The following is a 26,262-nucleotide window of genomic DNA, read 5'->3' as shown; positions in this document are numbered from 1 at the left end:
GCTAAAGATCATTCTAGACTGCTACTCTGAGATGATTTATAAAACATGTACATATAAGTCTCCAAAAAAGGGACATAAGAAACACTTCGACCATGGGGACAAAAGATTCTCTGAAGCAGCTGACAAACAGGATGAAAATCATGATGATTGTGTTGTGAGGTGACAGAATTTAGGTCACATCGCCACTTTGATTTCCTCGACACCCATGCTGCAAAACAAGTTGAAACTGGGATAAAGGACACACACCTCTGCACAACACATAAGGATGCTTGATCAAATAATCGAAACCCATCCTGGAAATTCAATAGGAGAGTGATCCAACAATTGTGAAAGCTCCGCTTCAAAGTCAAACTGACATAGCCACACTACAACATGCTAAATCATGTAGACTACTGCTCATTTTTAATGCATAAAGGAAGAGAAACGTAAAAGAAACTTAGGAAATAGCATGAAATTTTATTCTGACCAACACCACATTTGAATCGAGAGAACGATATATTAGATATTTTACTCCTTCACTTCTGGAATTTTGTTCATTAGCTACATTCAATTTCTATGACATACATTACACAACAAGTGAGTCTTTTACATTCAATACTCAAAATTGAAGTACAAAAAGGTGGTTATATAGAGAAAAATAACCTGTTCTATACAAGTCTAGTTTGTGAAAGTTGAATTAAATTTTCCTCACACTAAGAACTTGGTTTGCTCCATCAATATTCCCTGAGTGGTTCATTTGAAAAAGATTTGTTCACAAAAAACAAGATAAACACACACACACAAAAAACAAAATATGCATATGATAAATGTAACCAATTTTGTGTAAATTGTTCATAAAACAAATTGTGATGAGCCTTTATGCCCATTTACACTACCATTCAAAAGTTCAGGGTCAGTAAGATTGTTTTTTTTTTTTTTTTTAAGAAATTCATACTTTTTCCAGCAAGGATGCATTAAATTGATCAAAAAAGATTTCTATTTCAAATAAATGCTGTTCATTTGAACTTTCTGTATATCAAAAGAATCCTGAATGAAAAATTAAGGGTTCCACAAAAGATGTTAAGCAACTGTTTCAACATTGATAATAATAAGAAATGATGCTGAAAATTCAGCTTTGCCATCAGAAGAATATATTACATCTTAAACTAAGTCTATTAAAATAAAAACAATTTCAAATTGTAATAATATATTTTAAAATATTACTGTTTTTACTGTATTTTTGATCAAATAAATGCAGTCTTGGTGAGCATAAGAGACTTCTTTCAAAAAACATTAAAAACCTTCAACACCCCCAAGTTTTGAAAGATAAATATAAGATTTACACAGAAATATGCTCTGCTCATCTTTCATGAATGAGACACAATGTAAATTATCATCACATAAAGAAAACAGGGGGGAAAAGTGTGAATACTTCATGTTATTGGAAACTCTGCCGAGACCAGCAGATTAAAGGTTAATTAGTTAAAGATTTTAACTTTAACTTGATCAGTCAAAAGTAGGTTTCTATAAAGAAACTGCTAGACAAAACATGACCACACTCCCACCAAAACAAAAAACAAATTAATTGAAAATCCCAAAACATGCAGTCCTTAACTTCACAATATTCAACTACTAACACAGATGAGCTTGAAGTGGGATCTCATGTCTGCCTGGCAACACATGTGAAGACTCATTTCCAAGTTCTTTCTCTCCAGCCTGTTGATTTGGCTTTGCAGAGATTATGACGCGCATTTCACACAGTCCTGTGCAGAGTTTCGCCAACAGCAACATCGCTCAATAAATGCCAGCCAACCACAACAGCTAGTGCTCTGCCCTCGAAATCTAGCATATATCTCCCTCAGGGCAGAATCTGTTCCCTTTGGAATACTCCAGCAAATCCCACTTCCACATTTCTCAGGCGGATTAGAGCACTTTGGCAAGAATGTTTTCCTGATGAGACCGATCTGATGTTCTAGATGCTATCTTGGCTATTCTAAGGGCGATACAGTTGCACATCACAGAGAAAACAGATTTCCAAAGTCAGCACTCACACATGCAAAAAACCCAGGAAAGTGGGTCAACACCCTTTTCCCCATCATCTCTGCATAAAAACAGAGAAATTGAGAGGAGAATGTGGCATAAAATTAAGGGAGATTAAAAGCAGTAAAAAGTGCATTACGGAGATAAGTGGTACCTCAATGTGACTGCAAGAGTGCAACTGCACCTGTAAACAATACAAAGAGTGGAATCAAGGTAAGGAAAAGAGTGCCATGATCGGCTCCTTCAAAACCTGCTGTCTAAGAGCATTTTGATGAGACACCTGCATGAGGAAACTACTGAGAGTGAGTCAAAGCCATACTGAATTTAAACCATTTCTTTCAGCAACTTTGGAAAGGCAACAACAGTCTCAAGGGTGTTAAATGACTGAATAATGTGGTAATGGCTGGAGTATATAGTGTAAATGTGATAGACATGGTAATGCTACACGATTAACACCTCTAACAATGAGTCATTTCTGCCTTGGTTTAAAGTTTGTTCCAAGTGTGCAAACAAAACTCGAGTTTAATCAAAAATGTAGCATTCAAATATGCACTTTGACCCTCAATCATCAGGTATAGGAGTGTTGCAATTGCCATGGTAGATGTGCACCGGGCCATCGCAGTGATAGTACAGCTGGAAGATGTCGCCGTACCCATGTTCCCTCCACCAAGTGCAAAGCTGTCGGTTCCAGCCACAGGAAAGTGGGTAAAACAGTTCCCTGTGCTCCATCCCAATCATGGTGAAGAAATCCTGATCGCCCAAATGCCCCCGGAAGTGGTATTTCTCTGCGAGCCGGGCCACCTGCTCGGGCTCCAGAAGCTGGTTGTATAAGGTAGAGCGACGCATGGCGTCGAGGTTCAGAAGCATCACGCCACTGTTGAAGCCAGGAAGACCATCTGGCGGAGGGTCACCTACACGGGACTTGGGATTCTCTTTGCGGTACTGCCAGAAAGTGTGCCTAAAACACAGAGAAGACATTGGAGAGAAGATTTAGGCAAATAATTATAGCTTTAGTATCATACCTAGGTTTACAGATACAGATTACTCTTCAACTAAAAAAAAAAAAAAAAGAGGGGGGGGGGGGGGGGGGAATTTTTGACTCCACCCAGGTTTTTCTTCTCAACTCAAAGCAAATCAATTTTTGCAAATAAAGCTGTTTTTAGCTCAAGAACTGAGGTGAAAGTAATGCTGTTTCAGGGATTAGAGGCTTTACTGAAGAATAGTAAGCTTAAAAAAAGGTATGCATACAATAGCAGAAGAACAATATTTCAGGTGAAGGACGCATAAATCATAGATAAGTACAGTAAGGTCTAAAAAGAACAGAGAGCTGTTCTACAACAGAGAACCAGAACCCTCAGTTCTGCCTGAACAATGCTAAAGTAGTTACATAGAATGACTAAATCATAATAACTTTGAAGTATGAAGTTGGAAAGCAAAAAAAGAGACTTTGACATGAGATTGACCCAAGGCTATAAGATTGAGGCAAACTCAACTCATGGGCTGTGGCATGTGGAAAATCCTGAAAATCCTAGCATGTTTTATGAACTGGGATTTTGCGGTAATGAAGCATGCGGGCTGGTGAAAGTCCAAGACCATGCGCTGCTCATAACGAAGACTGTGGAGTGCTAAATCTATGCTTATTCAAAGTAGCTTTGATCCATCAAGTCAATGCCCCCTGCAGGGAATTCCTCAGAGGTCCTCCTGAAGTTCATAGATGCTCTCTTGCTTTAAAAAGCCCAAGCTGTGTAGGAAACAACAAAGAGATTTCTGAAGCTGCTGCTCCTGGATCGCTCATTTGACAGCAGGAAAACAGAACCAGACGGGATGACACAAACTTAAAGCTTTTATCTTTCTCCCAGAGACTCCAATTTTGTGGAAGTCCAATCCAGGGGAGCATTTCGTAGAAAACGCTTGCTAGTCAACAGGAGCACAGGTAAACAAGAACATGACAACACTAACTCAGGGGCCCTCCGAAGCTTTGAAGTTTTGCTGAAAGAGTTCTGTTCCTCTAACAAGTCTTAATATAAAGTTCAGGTATAAAGTTATTTCTTTGTTTAAAGGCCTGCATGTTTTATTTTTAAAATGCAGCCAACATACAACTGCATTTTCAAAATATTTTGTTTTTAAAGATACACAATATGCTTTTAAGCAAAAGAATTTACCCAACAAATGAAAATTTGGTAATCATTTACTTACCCTCACATTGTTCCAAATCTGTATGACTTACTTTCTAGTGTTAAATATGATATTTTGTAAAATCCATAATCTCCAAAATGTAGTGATGGGCGTTTTCGAAACTTTGTGAAGCTTTAAAACCATTTTTGCATTATTTGTTTTGAACCAGTGATTTGGAGCTCAAATGAAACTGCCAAAGTCACATGATTTCAGTAAACAAGGCTTCTATATGCTTCTAAATGTTTTAAAATATCATGTTTTTTACTAGTGGGTGGCGTTTCCAAAGCTTCGAAACAGCTAATCATTTAGCGATGCAATTGGTGCTCTGCAATTGGTGCTTTTAATCAATTGATTAAAAGTTCGAAAAGCTTCGAAAGGTTCGAAAACCTCCCATACCAAAAGCATCATAAAAGTAGGGCTGAAACTATTTTATTAAATTATTCTGATAATCAATTATCTTTTATAAATTAATTATTATATGACAAAACATTTATTGTATTAATTCTAATTCACAGTAATTCTACAAATATAAATGTATGAACGCATGCTTTAAGTTTAAATCAAGTTATAAATTATAAAAAATTAAAAAAATAATTAAATTTCCAGTTAAATGGACTACTTTTATTTGTCCCTTTTTTTTTTCTTGACAGATCCTGGTCAGTGTTTCTTCATTGGAAAAGAGCAAAAAGGTGATTCTTCAACATAATGTTCCACAGAAAAATGGCATACTGCTCAACAATGACATGAGAAAATGATCAGACATGACAGAATTATCATTTTGGGGTGATTATCTCCTTAGGGCATTTTCACACCTGTAGATCATTTCAATGCTCCAAATGAGCCAGATGTGAAAATGCCCTTAGATAAAGATGAATGCACCCAATCAGCCCAAGAACTAAAAACGTTAAAACATATTACTGAAACAGTGACACTTCTGTGCATCTCTATCCATTTAATTCCAGCACCAGCAGTTCTGAGGTGGCATGACACAGAATATTTAGACCACTCTCTGTGAGTTTCCTAATTAAATATTCATGAGGAGATATGAAAAATGCTGCATGCTAGATCTAAGTGCATGGCTGAAGCACTCTGGGTCAGGATGTGCGCGTGCCTGAGCCGTACCTAATGAATGAAGCTTCAGAAACATCCTAATTATAGCGGTCTAATTATTTTCAGTCTTTAAATGGAAATTGTGAAGTCAGAGTCAAAAACGGCGGGTGTCACCACGCAAATGCGCATCAACAGTGTGGGCTGAGAAAAAAAGAATGGTAACTTCCTGTCTCATCTCTTCAGCTCAGCATCAACATTTTAACACAAACAACTTTTCCCTGCTGTTTAACGGCCTCCTCCATAAACTCCAGAGGAATGTCAGATGGCACTTCCACATTTCATGTCTAGTTTTACTGTCTTTTTTATGAGTGGCAAGACCTATTTGTCTATCTGAGAGGATGTACGTGCTCCGCAGCACAAATCTAGAAGAAATCAACACGATCAACAACTGGATGGCTTTTACAGGTAATGTAATGAAACAGGAATGGAAATGTGTTTATAATGGAAGAAAAAAAGAAAAAGTGGAAAAATATTATTTAATAGTATGTATTAAGGATACATGAAATACTACCTCTGAAATTAGCATCAGAAAATACAGTCATCAGCCATTTCTGCCACAGAATACTGTTAAACACACATAAATAAAATAAAATAAAATAAAATAATTAAAATAAAATAAAATAAAATTAATATAATATAATATAATATAATAATATAATATAATATAATATAATATAATATAATAATTTTTTATAAAAATATTATATTATTCTGTGATTAAAATGACAGATGAAAATCTGTAATATAATAAGAACATTTTAAAATTTTTATAGAATTATATATGATATTATATTGTATTATACTTTTAAAGAAGATTTTATAAATATTTACAAAAAATATATACAGCCATTTTATTCCAAAAGTTGGTTTTAAACATTTTCACAGTCATTTCAAAAAGTGGTGGAAATGTTCATGGCCTTCAGTCTATTTTACCAAATCAAAATTAAATTTAAAATAAAAATGCTTTGCATTTGCTAGGGTGTATTGGATGGATGCGGATATGAATAATTAAAATATTTAGAGTTAGATTTTTGCCCAGATCCTGTAAGTACAAGCAGTACTAACAGTGAAGCTAACCTTAAGAAACACCACTAACGAGGTCATATTTCCAAGGCTAATAGGCCCAAAGGGCTTTTACACATGAAAAAGACATTTCCTTTAAATGGTTTCATTCTTGGGAACAAGATCATTATGCACTTATTCCATTTCTCATGTCAGATACCAAAAATAAAGAAAAAGTATAGGTGGAAGATTTTGAAAATCCATATATTGTGAAAGCTATTGCAGTGAAAAACACCATGTAGCTTGTGTGTAAAAGAGCCACTCACCTGACACAACAGCACACTGCAATTAGTTGCTCGAAGCTTGAGTATTTCAGAGCTTTCTCCTTTATTAAAAACAAATTAAATGCTAATGGATTTGCTTTTTAGGACATTAGAACCTGTGTGAAAAGAAGAGAAGACTTAAAAAAGGGAGAGAAATGAAAATTGCCACCCCATTAAGGCACCCAGTGTGACAAAGAGGAAGAGGAAGCTTTATTCATCAAAACCAGAATTGTTTTTGACAAATATTTAATTAAGTATTTGGTATAGTAAGTTAACACTCAAGCCTAATAAAGGCAAGGTTTGACAATTTCACTAAGTTTCTTTATAGGCACTGAGAGACAGACTGCTGACACTTACCCTGTCACTTTATAGTGCTAACTCATTTTTCTGCCATTTTTCCTCAATCATTTGAGGAATCCTATGTGTCAACAGTTTGGAGCTTCAACACGCACCACACCTGCCACTGGGAAATGATCTGCTATTTGCCTCAAGCAGAGGCAGCCTATTTGAAACATGTCAAACAGCGGCTCTCAAAAAATGAAAGCAATCTGTGCCGAACTTTGTGTTTTACAAGAACAGACATCTCTATGTTCCAAAAAACAGGTTCAAAAACAAAAACAATGCTGTCATCCCTCATTACACAGTAAAAAAAACAAACAAAAAAGGTACAGGTCATTTTCTGCCAGAACATTATCCATTAAGTTTTTGTTTGTTTCCTTTAACCTTAAAACACAATGCTACTGCATATATACACTCAGAAGCTCTTCCAGGTTTGTGGAATTGCACACACAGACCAGCCACTAGTCATGTGACTATAACTAAAAACTGAATTTACAGAAATCATTTCACTTTTAAGAAGTGTTTTCTCAACATTGCATATCTAATCAGGTCCTGACGAACACAATAATTATTGCTTGAATTATCACTTAATGAGTCATTTAACCATGCATTACTTTCTCTGGAAGTCTTTTGTCTTTCAAACATTAAAATGCAGTTCATGTTTGTTGATAAAGAATGCAGTATATTTTCTATCTCTTTGTATTTTTGATCCTGTTCAAATCAATATGATAAACAAGTTTGGTCAAAAAAAGTAATCTAAAAAGTAAACAAAAAGTAGCCAAAATACATTACCTAAAATGAGAAGATTAAAATGACCGTAAGACCTTTGTTCATCTTCGCGACACAAATGAAGATATTTTTGATAAAATCCGATGGCTCAGAGAGGCCTCTATTGCCAGCAAGATAATTAACACTTTCATATGCCCAGAAAGCTACTAAAGACATATTTAAAACAGTTAATGTGACTACAGTGGTTCAACTCAACACGATCACATGAGAATGCGTATCAATAGTACGAGTTTGTAATCTCGTAGAATATATATGGTGCTTATGGTATGCGGATTTTTCGCATGCATATGATACGCACTTTATGGCGTGTATATGATACGCTCTTGGGTAGGATGGGGGTGGGGGGTTCGTACATATAATACACCATAAAGTGCGTATCATATTCACACGAAAAACTGCGTACCATAAGCACGCCAAAACTCATTTTGGCGTATATATTCTACGAGATTACAAACTCATACTATTGATACACATTTTCGTGTGATCGGGCTCGTTCAACTTTAATGTTATGAAGCGACGAGAATACTTTTTGTGCGCCAAAAAAAAAAAAAAAAACATAAAAAATTAACAACTTTATTCAACAATATCGAGTGATGGCCGATTTCAAAACACTGCTTCATGAAGCTTCGAAGCTTTACGAATCTTTTGTTTCGAATCAATGATTCGGAGCGTGTATCAAACTGCCAAAGTCACGTGATTTCAGTAGGCTTTGTTACATCATAAGTGTTTTGAAATTTCAATGGTTCACCACTGGGGGGCGTGACTTTGGCAGTTTGATACACGCTCTGAATCATTGATTCGAAACCAAAGATTCGTAAAGCTTCGAAGCAGGGTTTTGAAATCGCCCACCACTCGATATTGTTGAAAAGATATTTTGTTTTTTGGTGCACAAAAAGTATTCTCGTCGCTCCATAACGTTAAAGTTGAATCACTGTAGTCACATGAACTGTTTTAAATATGTTTTTAGTAGCTTGCTGGGCATCTGAAAATGTTAATTATCTCGCTGGCGATGCAGGCCTCACTGAGCCATCGGATTTTATCAAAAATATCTTCAATTGTGTTCTGAAGATGAACGAAGGTCATACAGGTATGGAACGACATGAGAGTGAGTAATTAATGATAGCATTTTTGGTTGAACTAACCCTTTAACATCAAAGTCTATTATGTGGCAGACACTTCCCATGTCGAAAAGGGCTCCTTACAATTGTCTGTGACAATTAGGATGCTGCCTTATAGCTCACTAGGGTTTTAAAAAAGAACTCGTGACATGGTTATATGGACATCAGACAAATTCAAACAACAGTACCAAAGGGATGATGATGCCCTCTGGGAACGGGGAACAAAGTTCAAAAGTTTACCGCCTGCTGACCACTGAAACGCAGTATGCTACTTTTAATCTTGACAAAGCCCTTGGCTGAAGTTCAAAGCTGAATATTGTTATCTGATCTATTATGATTTATGATACAGACAAAAGTAGCAGGAATTCTAGCAGTCACCATTAGCATGAAAGTGAATCTGCACTCTAATACAACAATTAACTATTCCTTAAAAGACATACTCTTCATATGATTAATGTGTACTCATCCTTTTCATAACAATGCACATCTAAAAAAAAAAGAAAAAAAAAAAGAATCAGAGTACCTACAAAACAACAACAACAAAATATCAAACACAAAAGAGGCTATTAATACAAAATCAGTGTGGTAAGTAAAGATAAGACTTGCTGGAATTCCCTGCAGAGTATGTGAACAGAATCAGCAAGAGGGATCTTATGCAACAAGTTTGTAAAATATTAAAACACGGCGCTTGGAGAAGCCAGCTGAATTTTAATGCGTCATCAAAGATGAGCATTTCATTGCCAGTGGCAGCCGCTGAACGAGGCCACGGGAAGCCCCATCCATCAACGCTCAGCTCTAAAAGTCAGGAACTAACTGGGACGTAGGAAAAGAATGATTGGAGGGGAAGAGAGCGAGCGAGACACTGACAGGAAAGATACGAGCCTGATGGAGGAAAAGCAGGGGATATGAATCCTTGTGAAAACCTGCATGAGTTCTGGCATAAAAAAATTTGAATTCAATCAAGGCATGAAACAAACAATGAGACATTTCTGAACTGCGGTCAGATGACATTTCCATACTAACATTGTTTGGATGCACGTAGATCATAGTTAAATAGCAGTACCATCAAACCATTGTGATGTAGAAAATGTGGATTTAATCACAGAATCCAGTCATTTAAATGGAATTTACTGTATAACGTGGAATGTCACAAAATGAATTTGATTCATTTAGTATTAAATCCAGATAAATTTGAATTTAAGTATTTGAAAATAAATAAATCTAGGAAAAAATAAAAGGGCCCTTCTGTAAAAAAAATATATTTTTCAAAGTGTAGCCTAAATATAATAAGGATATAATAAAGAAATACATTTTACAAGAAAATACTATTTTAGACTTTCTACTTTCAAATATCATATTTTATTCAATGAGTTACTTGAGTGACACTTACTTTGTGAAATTTACTATAAATGTTCACTAGTGTATGTTCATTGTTCAGAGATGGCACAGCACCAGCTACTCTGCAACATCTCAGTCCAAATCCAAACACAAAAGTCCTGACATAATGTTTATGTCAGGACAACTGGTTCAGAAAGCAAGAGTGCCTTCCTTCCAAACAATGTTAAAGCTCAGAGCAGAGAAAGAACAGAGAGAGAGCACTAGAGGAGAAAAAAAAAACATGAAGCGGTAATGACGTGGTGCCAAATACAGTAAGTGAGAGCAGGGTGGGCACAGATGCAGTAAGTGACGTAGATCCGGAGCCGGAGTGTTTACGGACTGGACACGGGTCTTAATGTGCAGACCCTGAGGCTAGACAAAGCCCTATGGTTACACAGGAGTACAGATAGAAATCTGTTTGTATAGACTGGAGTCCTGTCAGCACTGTCACAAGGCCTGGCTGTTTCTGCAATCACTTCCTGTCCCGAAAGAAAAAATCCTGGCATCACAACTCCAGAAAAAAACAAATGGTACAGCTCCAAAATGAATGTCCTTACGTCATCACAACAATGATACTGGAAAAATAAAGCTTCAGATCTCCCTATAATTCATGGGGAATTTGCTTTGACAGACTTGCTGGAATTTGAAAAAGACCACAAAAAAACGATGGAATATTTAGTTTAATGCACATAAGCATGCAAAATTAGCCTACACATAAAATTTAAGTTTCTATGCATAAATGCACTATGCAAAGTTTCTTTAAAACTATTTTACACTCACTCTAGTTTACTTTGTCAACTAACAATGTCAAACAGCAGTACAGAAGCCCAATTATGATGCCACGTCTGAAAAAATATCATGCTTTGGTAAATCATACAGTCATAAAAAGACATAATTATACAGACACTTCTTCATTTTTATGATCTAAGTCATCATTATGTAAATTTTGGCTTTAAAAAATTAAGGGTTAGTTCACTCAATAATTAATGACAGAATTTTCATTTCTCACCCTCATGCCGTTCCACACCCGTAAGACCTTTGGTAATCTTCGAAAGACAAATTAAGATATTTTTGTTGAAATCTGATGGGTCCGTGAGACCTCCATAGCCAGCAATGACATTTCCTCTCTCAAGATCCATAAATGTACTAAAAACATATTTAAATCAGTTCATGTGAGTACAGTGGTTCAATATTAATATTATAAAGCGACGAGAATATTTTTGGAGCGCCCAAAAAACAAAATAACGACTTATTTAGTGATGGCCGATTTCAAAACACTGCTTCAGGAAGCTTCGGAGCACAAATGAATCAGTGTATCGAATCATGATTCGGATCGCATGTCAAACTGCTGAAATCACGTGACTTTGGCGCTCCAAACCGCTGATTTGACACACTGATTCATAATGCTCTGAAGCTTCCACTATATAAGTCGTTTTTTTTTTTTTTTTGGCACACCAAAAATATTCTCATCACTTTATAATATTAATATTGAACCACTGTACTCACATGAACTGATTTAAAAATGTTTTTAGTACCTTTATGGATCTTGAGAGAGGAAGTATCATTGCTCCTTATGGAGGCCTCACCGAGCCATTGGATTTCAACAAAAATATCTTAATTTGTGTTCTGAAGATTAACAAAGGTCTTACGGGTGTGGAATGGCATGAGCGTGAGTAATAAATGACAGAATTTAAATTTTTGGGTGAACTAACACTATAAAACTAAAAGTCATAAATATGACAAGTCAAAATTTAAATAATTTTGATTCATAATTGTCTACTTTTTATCTAAATTTCCACATTTATCATAAATATGAATTAGTATCATAATTTTGACCTTTTATTTCATAATTATGATTTACTAATAAATGAGTTTTTTTCTTATGTGGTGGAATGGGCTTTCATACTGTGGATACACATGCATTACAGGAAAATTCAATAATTTACAATAAAATTATCCTGTTCAAAAGTGAAATCTACATTAATTTTTCATTATTTTCTTCATATATGCTCCATATGTGACACTTAGCAAGCAAGTACACAAACTTTTGTTTGTAGTGGAACAAAACAAAAAAAGTTGGTTGTAGTGGAAATTACTGTGGGACTTTCATACTTTGTGTAAAAAGGTATATAAAACACAAAAATGTAGGTTTTGGTAATTCACTCTTTTATATTATCATAGTTAAAAAAAAAAAAAAAAACTATTTAAAATTTTGCAATGTAATGAGACATTTAAGGGAAACATTCATCAGACAAGCAGGAATTCCAGTTATCCCGCGAGCGCACGGACAGTCCGACTGGACTGCCAAATCTGCACATGCCGAGATTAATGACAAACGATGTCCAGCTGGAGCAGATTTGTTTTGTGCTTGAGCAAAGATTGCAAAATTCTTCAGTCTGATGCTTCCATTCTTTGCTGGAAAAACTTTATTCAGGGTGGTTGGGAAGAAGTAAATACAGGCTATGTAGCTGAGATGTTTATGTGTGTGTTTCACTGAACATGTGTAAAGTAACACAGACTGACAGCACCTTAAATGGATGTTTGAAGACAAGACTCGCTGCTGCTGTAATTAACACAGACAGCGGGCAGGCCCTTCAAAACTCACAGCTGAGAAAATGACACAAGAACACTACTTAAACGGTAGACACTAGACAAGTGCTCACCAACAAAACACCAGAGACTTCTCCCAGACACTCACAGCAAAAGAACATCAGGGTTAACTTCATGACAGAGAACACAGGCACAAAAGCTTCTGTGACGGCGAAAACAGTCCTAAAAGAACACTGTCAGGCAAGACAGAACACACTGGACATGACAAACCATTTCTAACAGGACATGTGCCCACCACTTTTACACATTTTTCTTAGTCGAAAAATGTGTAAAAGACATGTTATATTACAAAATTCCATGACATGTAATATTACAAAATATTACATGTCATGGATGTATACATTTACTGAGTAATCCACTATTTTGTAGAGGTGTTTCAAAATGACAATTTTCACCTGAGAGTTGGAGCCAAATTACAGGAGGTAAAAATGATTTCAGAAAGATAGTAGCATTATTATTTTATTTTTACACAGAGATTGGTAGGTCTATTAGTAAAATATGCTGACTTTAGCCATTTTGTTGCATTATATGTTGCATTATATCAACTTTTCTGCTACAAGTTTACATGCCTGTAACTCAAGAACTATTAAAGATCTCTTAATATCCTTTTATATTTTGTTTTTTAACAAACATTTCTTTTTGTATATTTTTTAAGGCCATATATGGTTCAATTCCATAGATATGGGGATCTCAATGAGGGTCCATTTTGAAATGGTTAAACTTTACCTATTTTTAATGGTCAAAAACCAAATGTGAGTCACTTAAATGCATTTAAATGGAAATGTCTGAAGAATATACAAAGTTGAAACTAGAAATATATCTTGTTTCCCTCAATCAAAATGATTGATTGATTGATTGATTGATTGACTGATTGGTTGACTGATTGATCGTCTCTACTTATACAGATACAAAAACCTGATACTGCATACATTTACTCAGACACAATGGTTACTGGTAAAGGTAATAGCAATTACTGTTTTTCATCAAATGCTAATCTAAAAATCACCCACTAAAATGATTAAATGATGGGGCAGTAACTTAGATCTGAATAGGCTTGCTTTAAGTCCTCTACAGTCCATTTGTTTGTCCTTTGAGCCCAGCTTCCCTCTCAGGATTTTAATATTAATTTATTACATTTAGCAGATTAGGGGATTTGTTAGCCAGGTGCAAACGGCACAATTTAATATGCAGCCACTGCATGAAATCTGCATCCGCTGTAAAACCACCACACAGAGATGGAGGAAGACCTTTTGTTAAAGAGATGTCTACAGACCTCTTCCATGGTTGAAAGAAGCCACATATCGATGACAAAAACGTGGCTCTGCAATTTTGCACACTGATGCTTGAACCAAATCTTGAAGCAGCCTACAAAGACAGCCGCATCAAGGCAGTCTCAAAAACCACACAGATCTTTATGGATTGTTTACAAAAGATTTCTCTTCTCAGAACAACTAATCTCCATCCAGACTTTATGAAAACTTCTCATCAAGCCAAGCAATAAATAAACAGGAGTACTCATAAACAAATAATCATTTATGTTTGAGTTCCACAGGGAGGTAAAGAGTGTGCGTAATTGTTGACATATTGGAGCTCTCAATCCGATTAGAGAATTCCCAGCTCTGTGTTTGCATTCATTCAGAGCTGTGCGCTCAGCGAGGATTCCAGACCCCTGGCACGCTGCCATGCTCCATTTTGTGCCCTGGTCCGATCAGAATAGAGGCCGGTGGAAGGGTGAGGCTTACAACCGAAATATACGAGGGCTCAAGTGATCCTGAGCTCTGGCACCTCTTTACATCCCACTCAGCTTTTCTGTCCTGCTTCATACATTCTATACAAGCAACACAAATGTGTTCAAATCTCCCCAAATAGTAACATTAAGTTTCTTTTTAATATAAAAAGATTTGTCAGAAAACTCTGGGGTATAATAATGGTATAATAATTTCCCCCAGTGTTCAGTTTATCTAATTGAATATCCTATACATAAAATTAGTAAAAATGCATTGCAAATGATGTTTCATGCTGACTTTAAAGGTCTGGGAGCACAACCAAAAGGTTGTACGTTCAATCCAATAACAGTTTTTACACGTAAATTTTTTTTTTTTAAAAATCGTGTTTTCCAGTAGTAAATACATATACACCCTTCAAAAAAGAAAAAAAAAAAAAAAAAAATGTACATTTACTTGACAGGCAAAAATAATATAGGTTATTTTCATAGAATATACTCTAAGTTATTATTTTATACAATATTTTTATTTAAATTAAAATTATCATGATTTTATTTAATTATATATAATATATTCTTCTTCTTCTTCTTCTATATTTATTTTAAATAATATATTTTCAATTAAGCATAAACCCAACAAACTTTTATGAAATTTATACTTTAAAAATACTTAATTCAACATTTATTCTCTGAAAACCAGTCTCAATATCTTATGCAATTTTGCTTTTCAAGGAACTGCATCGTTTTAAGAATTTTTAAGAAGGTTGGATGTTTTTACTGGACAAGAAAGCAAAAATGTTGGTAAATGCATTTTGCAAAATTAGTTTTTAAGCAATATATATATATATATATTATATAACCAAAATTTATTGAAACCTTGAACATTTCTTTAATTAATACAGTTTATTCACTATAGTGTAAAAAAAATGGTAATAAAATATGACAAGATCTTAGAGTTAAACCGTGTCAGAAAAAAATTATCTTAATTATGTCAGATAACACTTAAGCAATTTTACTGGTAGTCCACTATATGAAAAATTTTTGGGTGTAATATGTCACAGTTTACTTTATTTTGCTATCCTCACTTACATAAATGAACTATAGTGTCCTGCACCCACTAGTAAAAATATATCAAAAATATCAAACATGTAAAGTTGCTTATTAGCATGCATATTGCTTGAATCCTGGCTATTTATTAGTAATTATTGAGCACATATTAATGCCTTATTATGCATGACCTTATTCTACATTCTTAATCCTACCCAATACCTAAACTTAACATCTACAATACTAACTATTAATAAGCAGTAATTTAGAAGTTTATTGAGAGAAAAGTTGTAGTTAATAGTGTGTGTTCCTTATACTAAAGTGTTACCATTTATATATAATTCCAGATATATTCTATTAATCAATTAATTATATTTTAAAATATTTTGCTTCACGTAAATGTATCTTTAAGTGTGTTTATATATTTCACTGGAAACCAAGACAAAAATTCTACTAAAAAAAAAAAAAAATGTTTTGCAAATCTTGATGCTTTATTGTGTTAGGGTTAGTTGCTCGGTTGGGTTAGTTGTTAGTTGTCTGTTGCTCCGGATAAATGACAACCAACTTACTCCCGTGTCAAATGAAAAATCAAAGAGGCAACCTGCAAAACAACTGAACCAATAAGCAAGAAATGTAATGTAATGCAAGTCTTTCAGACATGAACCCCAAAATAGTTACACTCACCATGCTGAAAAGTCTGGCCTATCATTTCTTTCTAAAGACTCACTTCATTAGCTAAAAAGCACATTAGCTAAAATAACTCTTCACTAGCTAAGAACAGTGCTCTGGAGAGAAACAGCAGTAGCTATCTTCAGCCCTGCTGTGTGTTCTTTCTGCCTCAGTTGCAGCAAGAGTAATGCAACAACACTGAAAGAACCACACATCTCAGTGCCAAGAGACACCCGAACATGCTGCATCAGTGGAAATGAGAGGTTTTGGAAGCGTAGGGAGCATCGCCAACAAAGTCTAAGGCCTATGCCAGCCAGGTAGAAGGCTTGGAAAATACCAAAAGTTCATTACGGCTGCCTAGGGGGTAATTTTACTAGCACAGGTGTTAGATGTTATCACCAAACCCCAGTGCTGCTGCTTCTGACGTACCACAGATATCTCTGATTATGCTTTTTTCATCCTTCTCGATTGTTTGCGTACAGTAGTTGTGTGTGTAGTCAGAGAACTGTTGTGGAAAAGCTGCACTCTGTTGTGGAGAAAAAACTCTCATGGGGACAATTTTTCCATCAGCGTAGCTTGTTTCTTTTATCCAGAAATTATATTAGCTCCTCGCACAGCTGAAAGCCTGACCATTACCACATCACCTGAAGTATAGTTCACTTCCCAGATCTTCTACAAAATAATGAATACACAGATGAATAATGTACTGACAAAACATGATGAAATGTTAGATTTCAAAATGTATGTATCATTGTATGGATGACTGATAACAATAGTGACCTTATAACACCAGGTAAGGAAAGGTCACATCTATCAATAGCACTCTTTAATTGACGCCACTCTCTGAAATACTTGATTCTGATTTGTCGAATGCAACATTCTGAAGTAAAATATAATATAATCATTCAAAGCAACCAACTACAATTCCCTACAGAGTAACTACAGAGTAACCCGTGAGCCGATGTAAGACGTACACTCTTTAAAATACTGGGTTAAAAACAACCCAAGTTGGGTTGAAAATAGACAAACCCAGCAATTGGGTTGTTTTAACCCAGTGGTTGGGTTGAATGTTTGCCCAACATGCTGGGTAGTTTTATTTAACTCAACTGTTGTATAAAAATTACTGTATTGCTTGCTTAAAATGAACCCAAAATATGCTGGAAATTAACATTTATTAATATGTTTAATAAATGAGCATTTATTAATAAGATAATGAATAATAAACAATAAACATTTATTAAATTGCTTATTAATAAATGTACACCTTTTGATTATTATTGTTACCTCTAGTAATTATGTGTCTGATTTTTAATTTCTCAACTATTTTGGATTCATTTTAAGCCAGCCATATAGTCATTTTTAATCAGTAGTAGGGTTAAATAAAACTACCCAGCAGGTTGGGCAAACATTTAACCCAACCACTGGGTTAAAACAACCCAATTGCTGGGTTTGTCCATTTTCAACCCAACTTGGGTTGTTTTTAACCAAACATTTTTTAGAGTGTAGGATGTAGGAGTAGCGTAAGCTTTGACGCCTCTCGCGATTTAAACAAATAATGCTGTGCAACAAACTCAAGCCCCTCTTCTCTTATATCAAAATCATTTCTGTTTAAAACTTCTCGTTTTAGACTTCTAATTCGTGACCAGTGTTTTGTTTTGCCCAGTCTTCTGCACTTAAGCGTTCATCATTACATCAGGGGTCACGCTTCCGCCACAAACCTATGCGTACAGTGTCCGAAGCTAGTTGTTATAGTTAAAATAAAGTTTTAAATATGGATATATTTTTTTACAAAAACACATCACTTCACTTCAGGACTTTAATAACCCCCGGAGCCGTGTGGAGTACTTTTACGATGGATGGATGCATGCACTTTTTTTTTTTGCTTAAAAATCGGGCCCCACATTCACTGCCATTATAAAGCTTTGAAAAGCCACGACATTTTTAAATGTATCTCTGATTGTGTTCATCTGACAGAAGAAAGCCATATACACCTAAGATGGCTTGAGGGTGAGTAAATCATGGGATAATTTTCATTTTTGGGTGAACTAACCCTTTAAAGGTACAGTTAGTGCTGGGCGGTATACCGGTTCATAACGAATACCGCTATTTATTTTTTTTATGATATGAATTTTGATGATCCCGTTTCACTGTTGCACTGTAGTGAGAGCACAGCTGAGATTGCATCACAGCCTATGGTAAGTCCGAAATCACCAACTAAAGCCTCATTCACTATTCCCTACGTTATATTGTTCACTTGAAAGAGTGAATGAAAACGAATGAGTGAATTCGGACAGCCGTTGTGTGTACATCGGCTGTACACTCGTTATTGCGGTGCAAAGTAAGATTGAATGAGTGCACTCAATAACGTCCACTATGGTTTCGGACACCACTACAAATGGCTGTCGCCTCAAATAATGCCCTATTTGAGGTTATAGAGGGCGATTTCGGATTCAGCCCTTGATTACAGCGGAGAATTCAAACTACACGCAGCGCACTCGAGAGAGCGGTTTCTGCGCGGAGCGCCGTGATGAGATTAACAACGTTCTCCACATGGATATATACATATTATATAGACCAGAGCAAGCGTGTTTAAGTTTTTTTATGGACCTATTTCATATACTCCAGTGCTCTAAACATGAACCAGCAGCGTGTATGCGCACATATTTCATCACGTCTTCTTCAAATGAAATGTAACATTATGCAAAGGACACCGAACTGTACGTCTGATCACGACCGCGATGACACGATGGGTTATTCTGCTACACAGAAGACGATGGAAGTTAATAAATAGACTGGGCAAAAATTTAACTGCTTTATTCTTTCTGTATTAAACTTATGTGTGTCATTTGTTCAGAGACTGTAGTGCTCTTAAATGGACTGAAAATATCCTTAGACAGTTTCTTCTGTGTTTCTCCCTCGTTATGGCAGTTTGTTGTTATATAAGGTTAGATTTTTAAAATGCTTAAGGTGCCCTCAACTCTTTTTTTTTCTATCTCCATGGTCATATTTTAATATTCATGTGTCTGTAATGAGTGTGTTGCAGGTCTGTTTAATTGGTTGATGTCTCCCCACAGCATCATTTTGTGGGGCTTTGTAAACCTGTATTAACTCTAGTGTGGAATTTTTCTACAATATTCACTCATCATGACAGTAAAATAGGGCATTCTAGTCAATGTACTGCAGTATTTCCTCTCTCAATCAGTAGAAAATGTGGTTAACGCCTGGTCATGTATAGGGGAAAAAAATACCATCATATACCGCGAAACTGATATATTTTGAAAAATACTTTTTGGTCATACTGCCCAGCACTAGGTACAGTTCATCCCCAAATTGCTCCAGCGTGCTCTGTTTGATTGACAGCTCTAGCGATTGTAAAGGGAGCGTTCTTTGATCGCTTTCTATATATAATTTAATCACCGTTTCAATAACAGATTATTTTCATCCTACGAAGACAAATAACGTGAAGTTGACAAATTAGTCACTGGTTTGATTTAGTGACACATAAACAAAGACCATCTGACTGTACATGAATCATTACATATCAGATCAGGCATTAGAATGAACACAGTTACTTACATGTTGTTGCATTAGAGTCGTGTCCATATCGTAAAAGTCTGTTTGCTGCGCTGAAATGGGATTGATTTACCAAAGATTTCAAAGTGAAATGTACCGAATACAAATAAATAATGCTCAACTGAGACATTCACATTGTTGAAAATAAATAACCAAAGGTTTTCAATTTTGGTAAGTTATTATAATATATTGTGAATTATTATTCTAACAGAGATGTGCTTGCTACAATTTGCTGTTGTTTTCTTATACAAAGGCTCTGACTGAAGTGAAGCAGGTCTAATGGGAATGTAGGACAACAAGGGAATGGTGGTGACTACAGTGCCATCTAGTGTCATCCAGTGAACTGCTATGGTAATTGCTCAATCAACATCACCATTAATCTGATAAAACATGCTTATATGTTTAATCATGTGGGTCTTGACACCTTTCTGTTAAAGATCCTAGTACAGCTGTTTAATACATTAGTGCCTGTTTAGGGAGACTGAAAGATTTATGAACTAGGAAAGTCTGTTTAAGAAAGGCCACCTTGCTTCATTGAACGGTTTCTAGGGTTTTTAAGGCCACAAGCCCCTTCCATCTCTCATACATACACAGAACCACACACACACACACACACACACACACACACAAACACACACACACACAAGTAGGAAGCAACTAGAGAAAAAAAGAAAACAGCCTCCTTTGTGAATTCCTATCACCAATCTGAGCTTCCTCCTCATGTTTCGGTGGCCAAACACTGGAGCTAATTGAAAGAGTTTCCTGAAAGCTCTAGTCACATGATGGCTCTTGGACAACACTGTAAAAAGGCTTCCACCTCTGTTTGGTTCCAGTTTCATGTCCAGCTTGACTTTGCCAGGCCACAAGACAAATAGCATTGACCATTCCGACATTCTGAAAGGCATGCCGTGTGAACCAGCAGAAAAGGTTGTCCAGTCTCTTTCAGGCTTTGGAAAAGCGGTTTTGATTAAACTGTACAGTAGGACTGTGCTAGAGCTGCCAATGTCACCGTTTTGCTAAACCTGGATGCAAAAAAAGAGACTGCACCTCTATTTCCTTTGCATGTTTGTTGTATAGTTTTAGTACTTTCCTAATATTGCCAAACCAGTACTTTGATGAAGTCTATGGTAATACTATGAGATCACATTTACCATTGTACTACCATGGTACACGTCCTAATTATCATGGTATTACCATGTAAAATACAAAACAATGTGGTATTATGGTACTTTTTATTAGGAATGCATCAGTCTAAAACTATTAAAAATATATATGAAATTGGATCATTTGGTATCGATCGAGTCAATTTCTGTGCAAATCCTGTGTTTTACTGACGATCATGTGAAGCATTCTAGTGTTAATGACTTGCACATACTGCTATATAAATTTATCTAGCCACATTCCCTTCATAAATAAAATGACAACACTGCGTCCTTAGTGGCTCAGATGCCAGGAGACATATGAAGACTCGTATGTTTGCTAGTATAGCCGTTAACAGATCAGTGATAATGTTTACATAGCTGAGACAAATCACAAACTCAGAGACGGTCGTTCTTGAATGCTGCTGTCCTGCAGAGTTTTGCTCTGACACAACTCACCTTCCTTCAAATAGCTTTAGTAATCCTGAAGACATGCAAGTGTGTTTGATCAGGATTGCAGCTAAACTGTAGGAAAGCTGCTGCTGCTGCACTCCAATATTCGTCGCTTGCGAAAACAATGGCGGCGCCGTGGATGGAAACATACAGATTCAGGGGGCGGTAATATTATAATAAGATCCCCTTCCTATGTCACAAGAGGAGCAAAATCTGAACGGCTCGATTTGTCTCATGCTTGCAGAGAAAGGCTTAACAAAACAAAGTTACTGGGTTGTCCTTTTTCACATTTTCTTTGCAGGAAGATTATAGCACTTAAACATGGGAAAAGTCAGATTTTCCTTTAAATATAAATCACAATGAAAACATACACTTAAATGTAAATTAGAAATGTTGCCTTGACAATTAAAATTCAAGGTTAACATTTAAGTTGAAGTACTAAAATTACTACAACTAAAATTGAAATAAATTAAAGCTTAAGAGAAAAAATCTAACTGATACAAATAATAAAAGCACAAAACTAAATGACTAAAACTAAAATTGATATGAAGCAGAAAATATAAAAAATAAAAGCAAATTCAAAATATTAATAAATACTATAATAATACAATATAAATAATACTAAAGAGTGAAATACACCAATATTAAAATTATTTTCATGTAATAGCTGATAACAGGTATTAGAATTCTATTTTGTCTAAATAAATTACAAACCCGATTCCAAAAAAGGTGGGACACTGTACAAATTGTGAATAAAAAAAGGAATGCAATAATTTACAAATCTCATTAACTTATATTTTATTCACAATAGAATATAGATAACATATCAAATGTTGAAAGTGAGACATTTTGAAATGTCATGCGAAATATTGGCATATTTTGGATTTCATGAGAGCTACACATTCCAAAAAAGTTGGGACAGGTAGCAATAAGAGGCCGGCAAAGTTAAATGAACATATAAACCATACTGGATGCCCGTGATCTTCGGGCCCTTAGACGGCACTGCATCACATACAGGGATGCTACTGTAATGGAAATCACAACATGGGCTCAGGAATACTTCCAGAAAACATTGTTGGTGAACACAATCCGCTGTGCCATTCGCCGTTGCAGACTAAAACTCTATAGGTCAAAAAAGAAGCCATATCTAAACATGATCCAGAAGCGCAGGCGTTTTCTCTGGGCCAAGGCTCATTTAAAATGGACTGTGGCAAAGTGGAAAACTGTTCTGTGGTCAGACAAATCAAAATTTGAAGTTCTTTTTGGAGAACTGGGATGCCATGTCATCTGGACTAAAAAGGACAAGGACAACTCAAGTTGTTATCAGCGCTCAGTTCAGAAGCCTGCATCTCTGATGATATGGGGTTGCATGAGTGCGTGTGGCATGGGCAGCTTACACATCTGGAGAGGCACCATCAATGCTGAAAGGTATATCCAAGTTCTAGAACAACATATGCTCCCATCCAGACGTTGTCTCTTTCAGGGAAGACCTTGCATTTTCCAACATGACAATGCCAGACCACATACTGCATAATTTACAACATCATGGCTGCGTAGAAGAAGGATCCGGGTACTGAAATGGCCAGCCTGCAGTCCAGATCTTTCACCCATAGAAAACATTTGGCGCATCATAAAGAGGAAGATGCGACAAAGAAGACCTAAGACAGTTGAGCAACTAGAAGCCTGTATTAGACAAGAATGGGACAACATTCCTAAACTTGAGCAACTTGTCTCCTCAGTCCCCAGACGTTTACAGACTGTTATAATAAGAAGATGGGATGCCACACAGTGGTAAACATGGCCTTGTCCCAACTTTTTTGAGATGGGTTGAAGCCATGAAATTTAAAATCCACTTATTTTTCCCTTAAAATGATACATTTTCTCAGTTTAAACATTTGATATGTCATCTATGTTGTATTCTGAATAAAATATTGAAATTTGAAACTTCCACATCATTGCATTCTGTTTTTATTCACAATTTGTACAGTTTCCCAACTTTTTTGGAATCAGGTTTGTACATTATAATGTTGATTTTAGTGTTTTATTTTTACAGGATGAAAAATCATTATTTATGTAAAGATTTGCTTTACATTTAACAACTATAAAATGTTAAAACTATCGTTAAAACTATATGTATAAATATAGATCTCAAGCATTACCGATGCTTTTAAAAAAAACATCTCAAACATCATAACAGATGTGGTACGGATATATTGCATAGCCCTTTTCTTAATAGCCTAACATAAATTTGAGAACAGTGAACCCAATCAAATGACATAGAGCTGCATCAAATACCTGTAAACTGGCTGCATTTCACGTGCAATTCCAATGACGGCCTCATAAGGGAAATGGTTAAACTCTTGGAAGAGGTCTCTGATGTTGCTTTTGAATTTGAGGTCCAGGTCCAGCTGAACAATGCGCTTCAGTTCTGAGGACAAAAGAAAGAGAATTGTAAAGCAAATCTGTCTGAAATCAAGAAACATCAAAATAATCTCATCCTACAGGTTGTGAGCAGCAAGACCTGCACTGAATATGGGATTTCGCATTCATTTTTTGTGTGTACTAATGCAGAAAACAAGAATTAACAAATGATGAGACGTGATCATCCGGAGGGGTTTTCTCACGTCGGATGGCCCCACGGTCTTCGTGTGAGCCCACAGGACAACAAAGCCCTCAAGACAACATTCTGGAAGCACCATTGTGGAGCAGAGGCAGCGCACACAATGACACACAATCGGAAAGCAAAACATAGGGGGCCCAAACTATGCTTGTTGTAATTAGAACAATGAGCAGAGAGCGGCCAGCCAGAGCTGTTTAGTCGGTCAGGCATTTCACACCGACGTCTCTCCAAACAAGCACCGGAAACTAGACGAATCAATATCAACGATCTCTGCGCTCCCCTCCAAACACACAGGCTGACTACAAAACACTTCATGAGCAATGATAAAAGGAGGACAACTGCTGAATTTGTATGAAACAGGAAGCACATCTACAGTCTACAGAGATCAAAACAAAATATGATTCGATATAATTTTTATTATGTTAAAATAATTCATCCCAGCACATTTTAAATCAACTGCTGTTGTAGGCAGCTGGATGCAGATAATAGTGGTAATATTACAGTTATACTCGGGTGAATTATTATTTCTACTTAGACTACTGTTCAAAAGTTTGGGGGTTATTAAGATTATTTTTAATTAATACTTCTATTCCACAAGGATGCATCAAATTGATCAAAAGTGACAGTAAAGACATTTATAGTTTGTGTTTAAAGATTTACATTTCAAGCAAATGCTGTTCTTTTTGTTCTTTCTATTCAAAGGATTCTGAAAAAGAATGTGTCAATATTTCCACAAAAATATTAAGCTGCACAGCTGCTTTCAACATCGGTAATAATCAGAAATGTTTACTAAGCAGCAAACAGCATATTAGAATGATTTCTGAACGATCATGTGAAACTGAAGACTGAAGTAATACAGCTGAAAGTTCAGCTTTCCCATCACAGGAATAAACTACATTATAAAATATATTAAAACAGATATTTTAAATGGTAAAAATAAGTGCTGTTTTTACGGTATTATGAATAAATTCAGCCAAAGATAATAAATAATAAAAATGTTAGTTCTACTGTATATAAATAATACAATAACTAATGTTATAACTAATTTTAACAAATGATGCCTTACTGTAAAGTATTACCAAAAGTATCTTTTTTTTTGTTTTTTACAGTACATTATATTATTCTGATGTGATTTCATTTTAATCATCATGTGACTTGATTTAGTAGAGCGCTATTAAAAAACAACAACAAAAACAGGCGGTGTAGTTTTATAATATCAGTCATGATACTGCTTATTTGCCACAATAAAAATAGTTACCAGCTACTGTCACCAACAAAAAATTCAATAATGCATTGCAGTTGTAAGCGGTTTGCATTGGGATTCAGTTTGCTGCCACAAGTTGCTTCAAATTGAAAGAGGACAATTTTTACCATCCAAAACTGAGAGTTCCATCAAACCTCCAAAAATAAAACCCATGCGTCACAGAACACCACATCAAAAGAGGAACAATCGCTTTGGGCAGGATGAGCCACAGAGGCTTGATGTGAACCCCAGGGCATGTCAGCAAGCAGGTTAAAATGTGCCTTTGAAGCATTAGCGACTACACTAATTCATCTCATTGGGCCTCTACGGCCTGAAGCAATAAAGACTTTCAAGAAATGGGTCCACGTGGAGTTCACCAGCTCCATCATGGCCTTGGGTGCTGGAAACATGCCTATGGAGCCTTATAAACAATTACTAGTTTAGTTTTAGCTGAGTATATGCACACAGAGATTCATCTTTCCCATCACATTTTCAGCCAAGGGAACACATATTTGCACATGCTCAAAAATAGCCTGGTCATCTAAACGACTAGGGGCGCCGAAGCTTGACACGCTTTTAAAAAAGTGTCCGTGTTTCACAGATGTAAGACTTCTGTGCTAGCTTTTAACAGCATCATCTTGGGAAATACCTGCATCTTTTTGGTTTTCCCTTCCATTTAGATATAATCCCCCAGCAAATGTACTGCATATTCACAATTTGCAGCCATATTAAGGTGGTTAACGATCCCCAGGGATGGTAATCTACTTTATCAATTGGTCCTAACTAAATGTATGGAGCAGGTGGAATTCCATCTGTTTTCAGTGGATTATGGCTTTGATGCCTTCCTCTGTGAAAACAACAGTAAGTGATATAGGATGATATAGGTCAACCTCATAATGAGATAACCCGGGATTATCTGGCCACTATCTATCA

At 35.9% G+C, this 26,262-nt stretch overlaps 1 protein-coding gene across 4 annotated transcripts in view; it reads right to left on the bottom strand.

The window, feature by feature from the left end:
* Positions 1-436: 436 nt before the first annotated feature.
* The window catches only part of xxylt1 (xyloside xylosyltransferase 1), a 49,359-nt gene continuing 23,533 nt past the window's right edge, over positions 437-26,262 (bottom strand). For all 4 annotated transcript variants that reach the window (XM_067387184.1, XM_067387187.1, XM_067387185.1 and 1 more), the window contains 2 exons: positions 23,762-23,894; positions 437-2,977 (listed from right to left, as the gene is read on the bottom strand). In XM_067387184.1, the coding sequence (XP_067243285.1) occupies positions 2,581-2,977; positions 23,762-23,894 (530 nt within the window). In that variant the 3' untranslated portion in view covers positions 437-2,580. The remainder of the gene's footprint in view (positions 2,978-23,761; positions 23,895-26,262) is intronic.

Source organism: Chanodichthys erythropterus, chromosome 6 (genome assembly GCF_024489055.1).
Source record: "Chanodichthys erythropterus isolate Z2021 chromosome 6, ASM2448905v1, whole genome shotgun sequence".
Lineage (NCBI taxonomy): Eukaryota > Metazoa > Chordata > Actinopteri > Cypriniformes > Xenocyprididae > Chanodichthys > Chanodichthys erythropterus.
The sequence above is the reverse complement of the archived record's forward strand: the minus strand, read 5'-3'. Positions and strand labels throughout refer to the sequence as shown.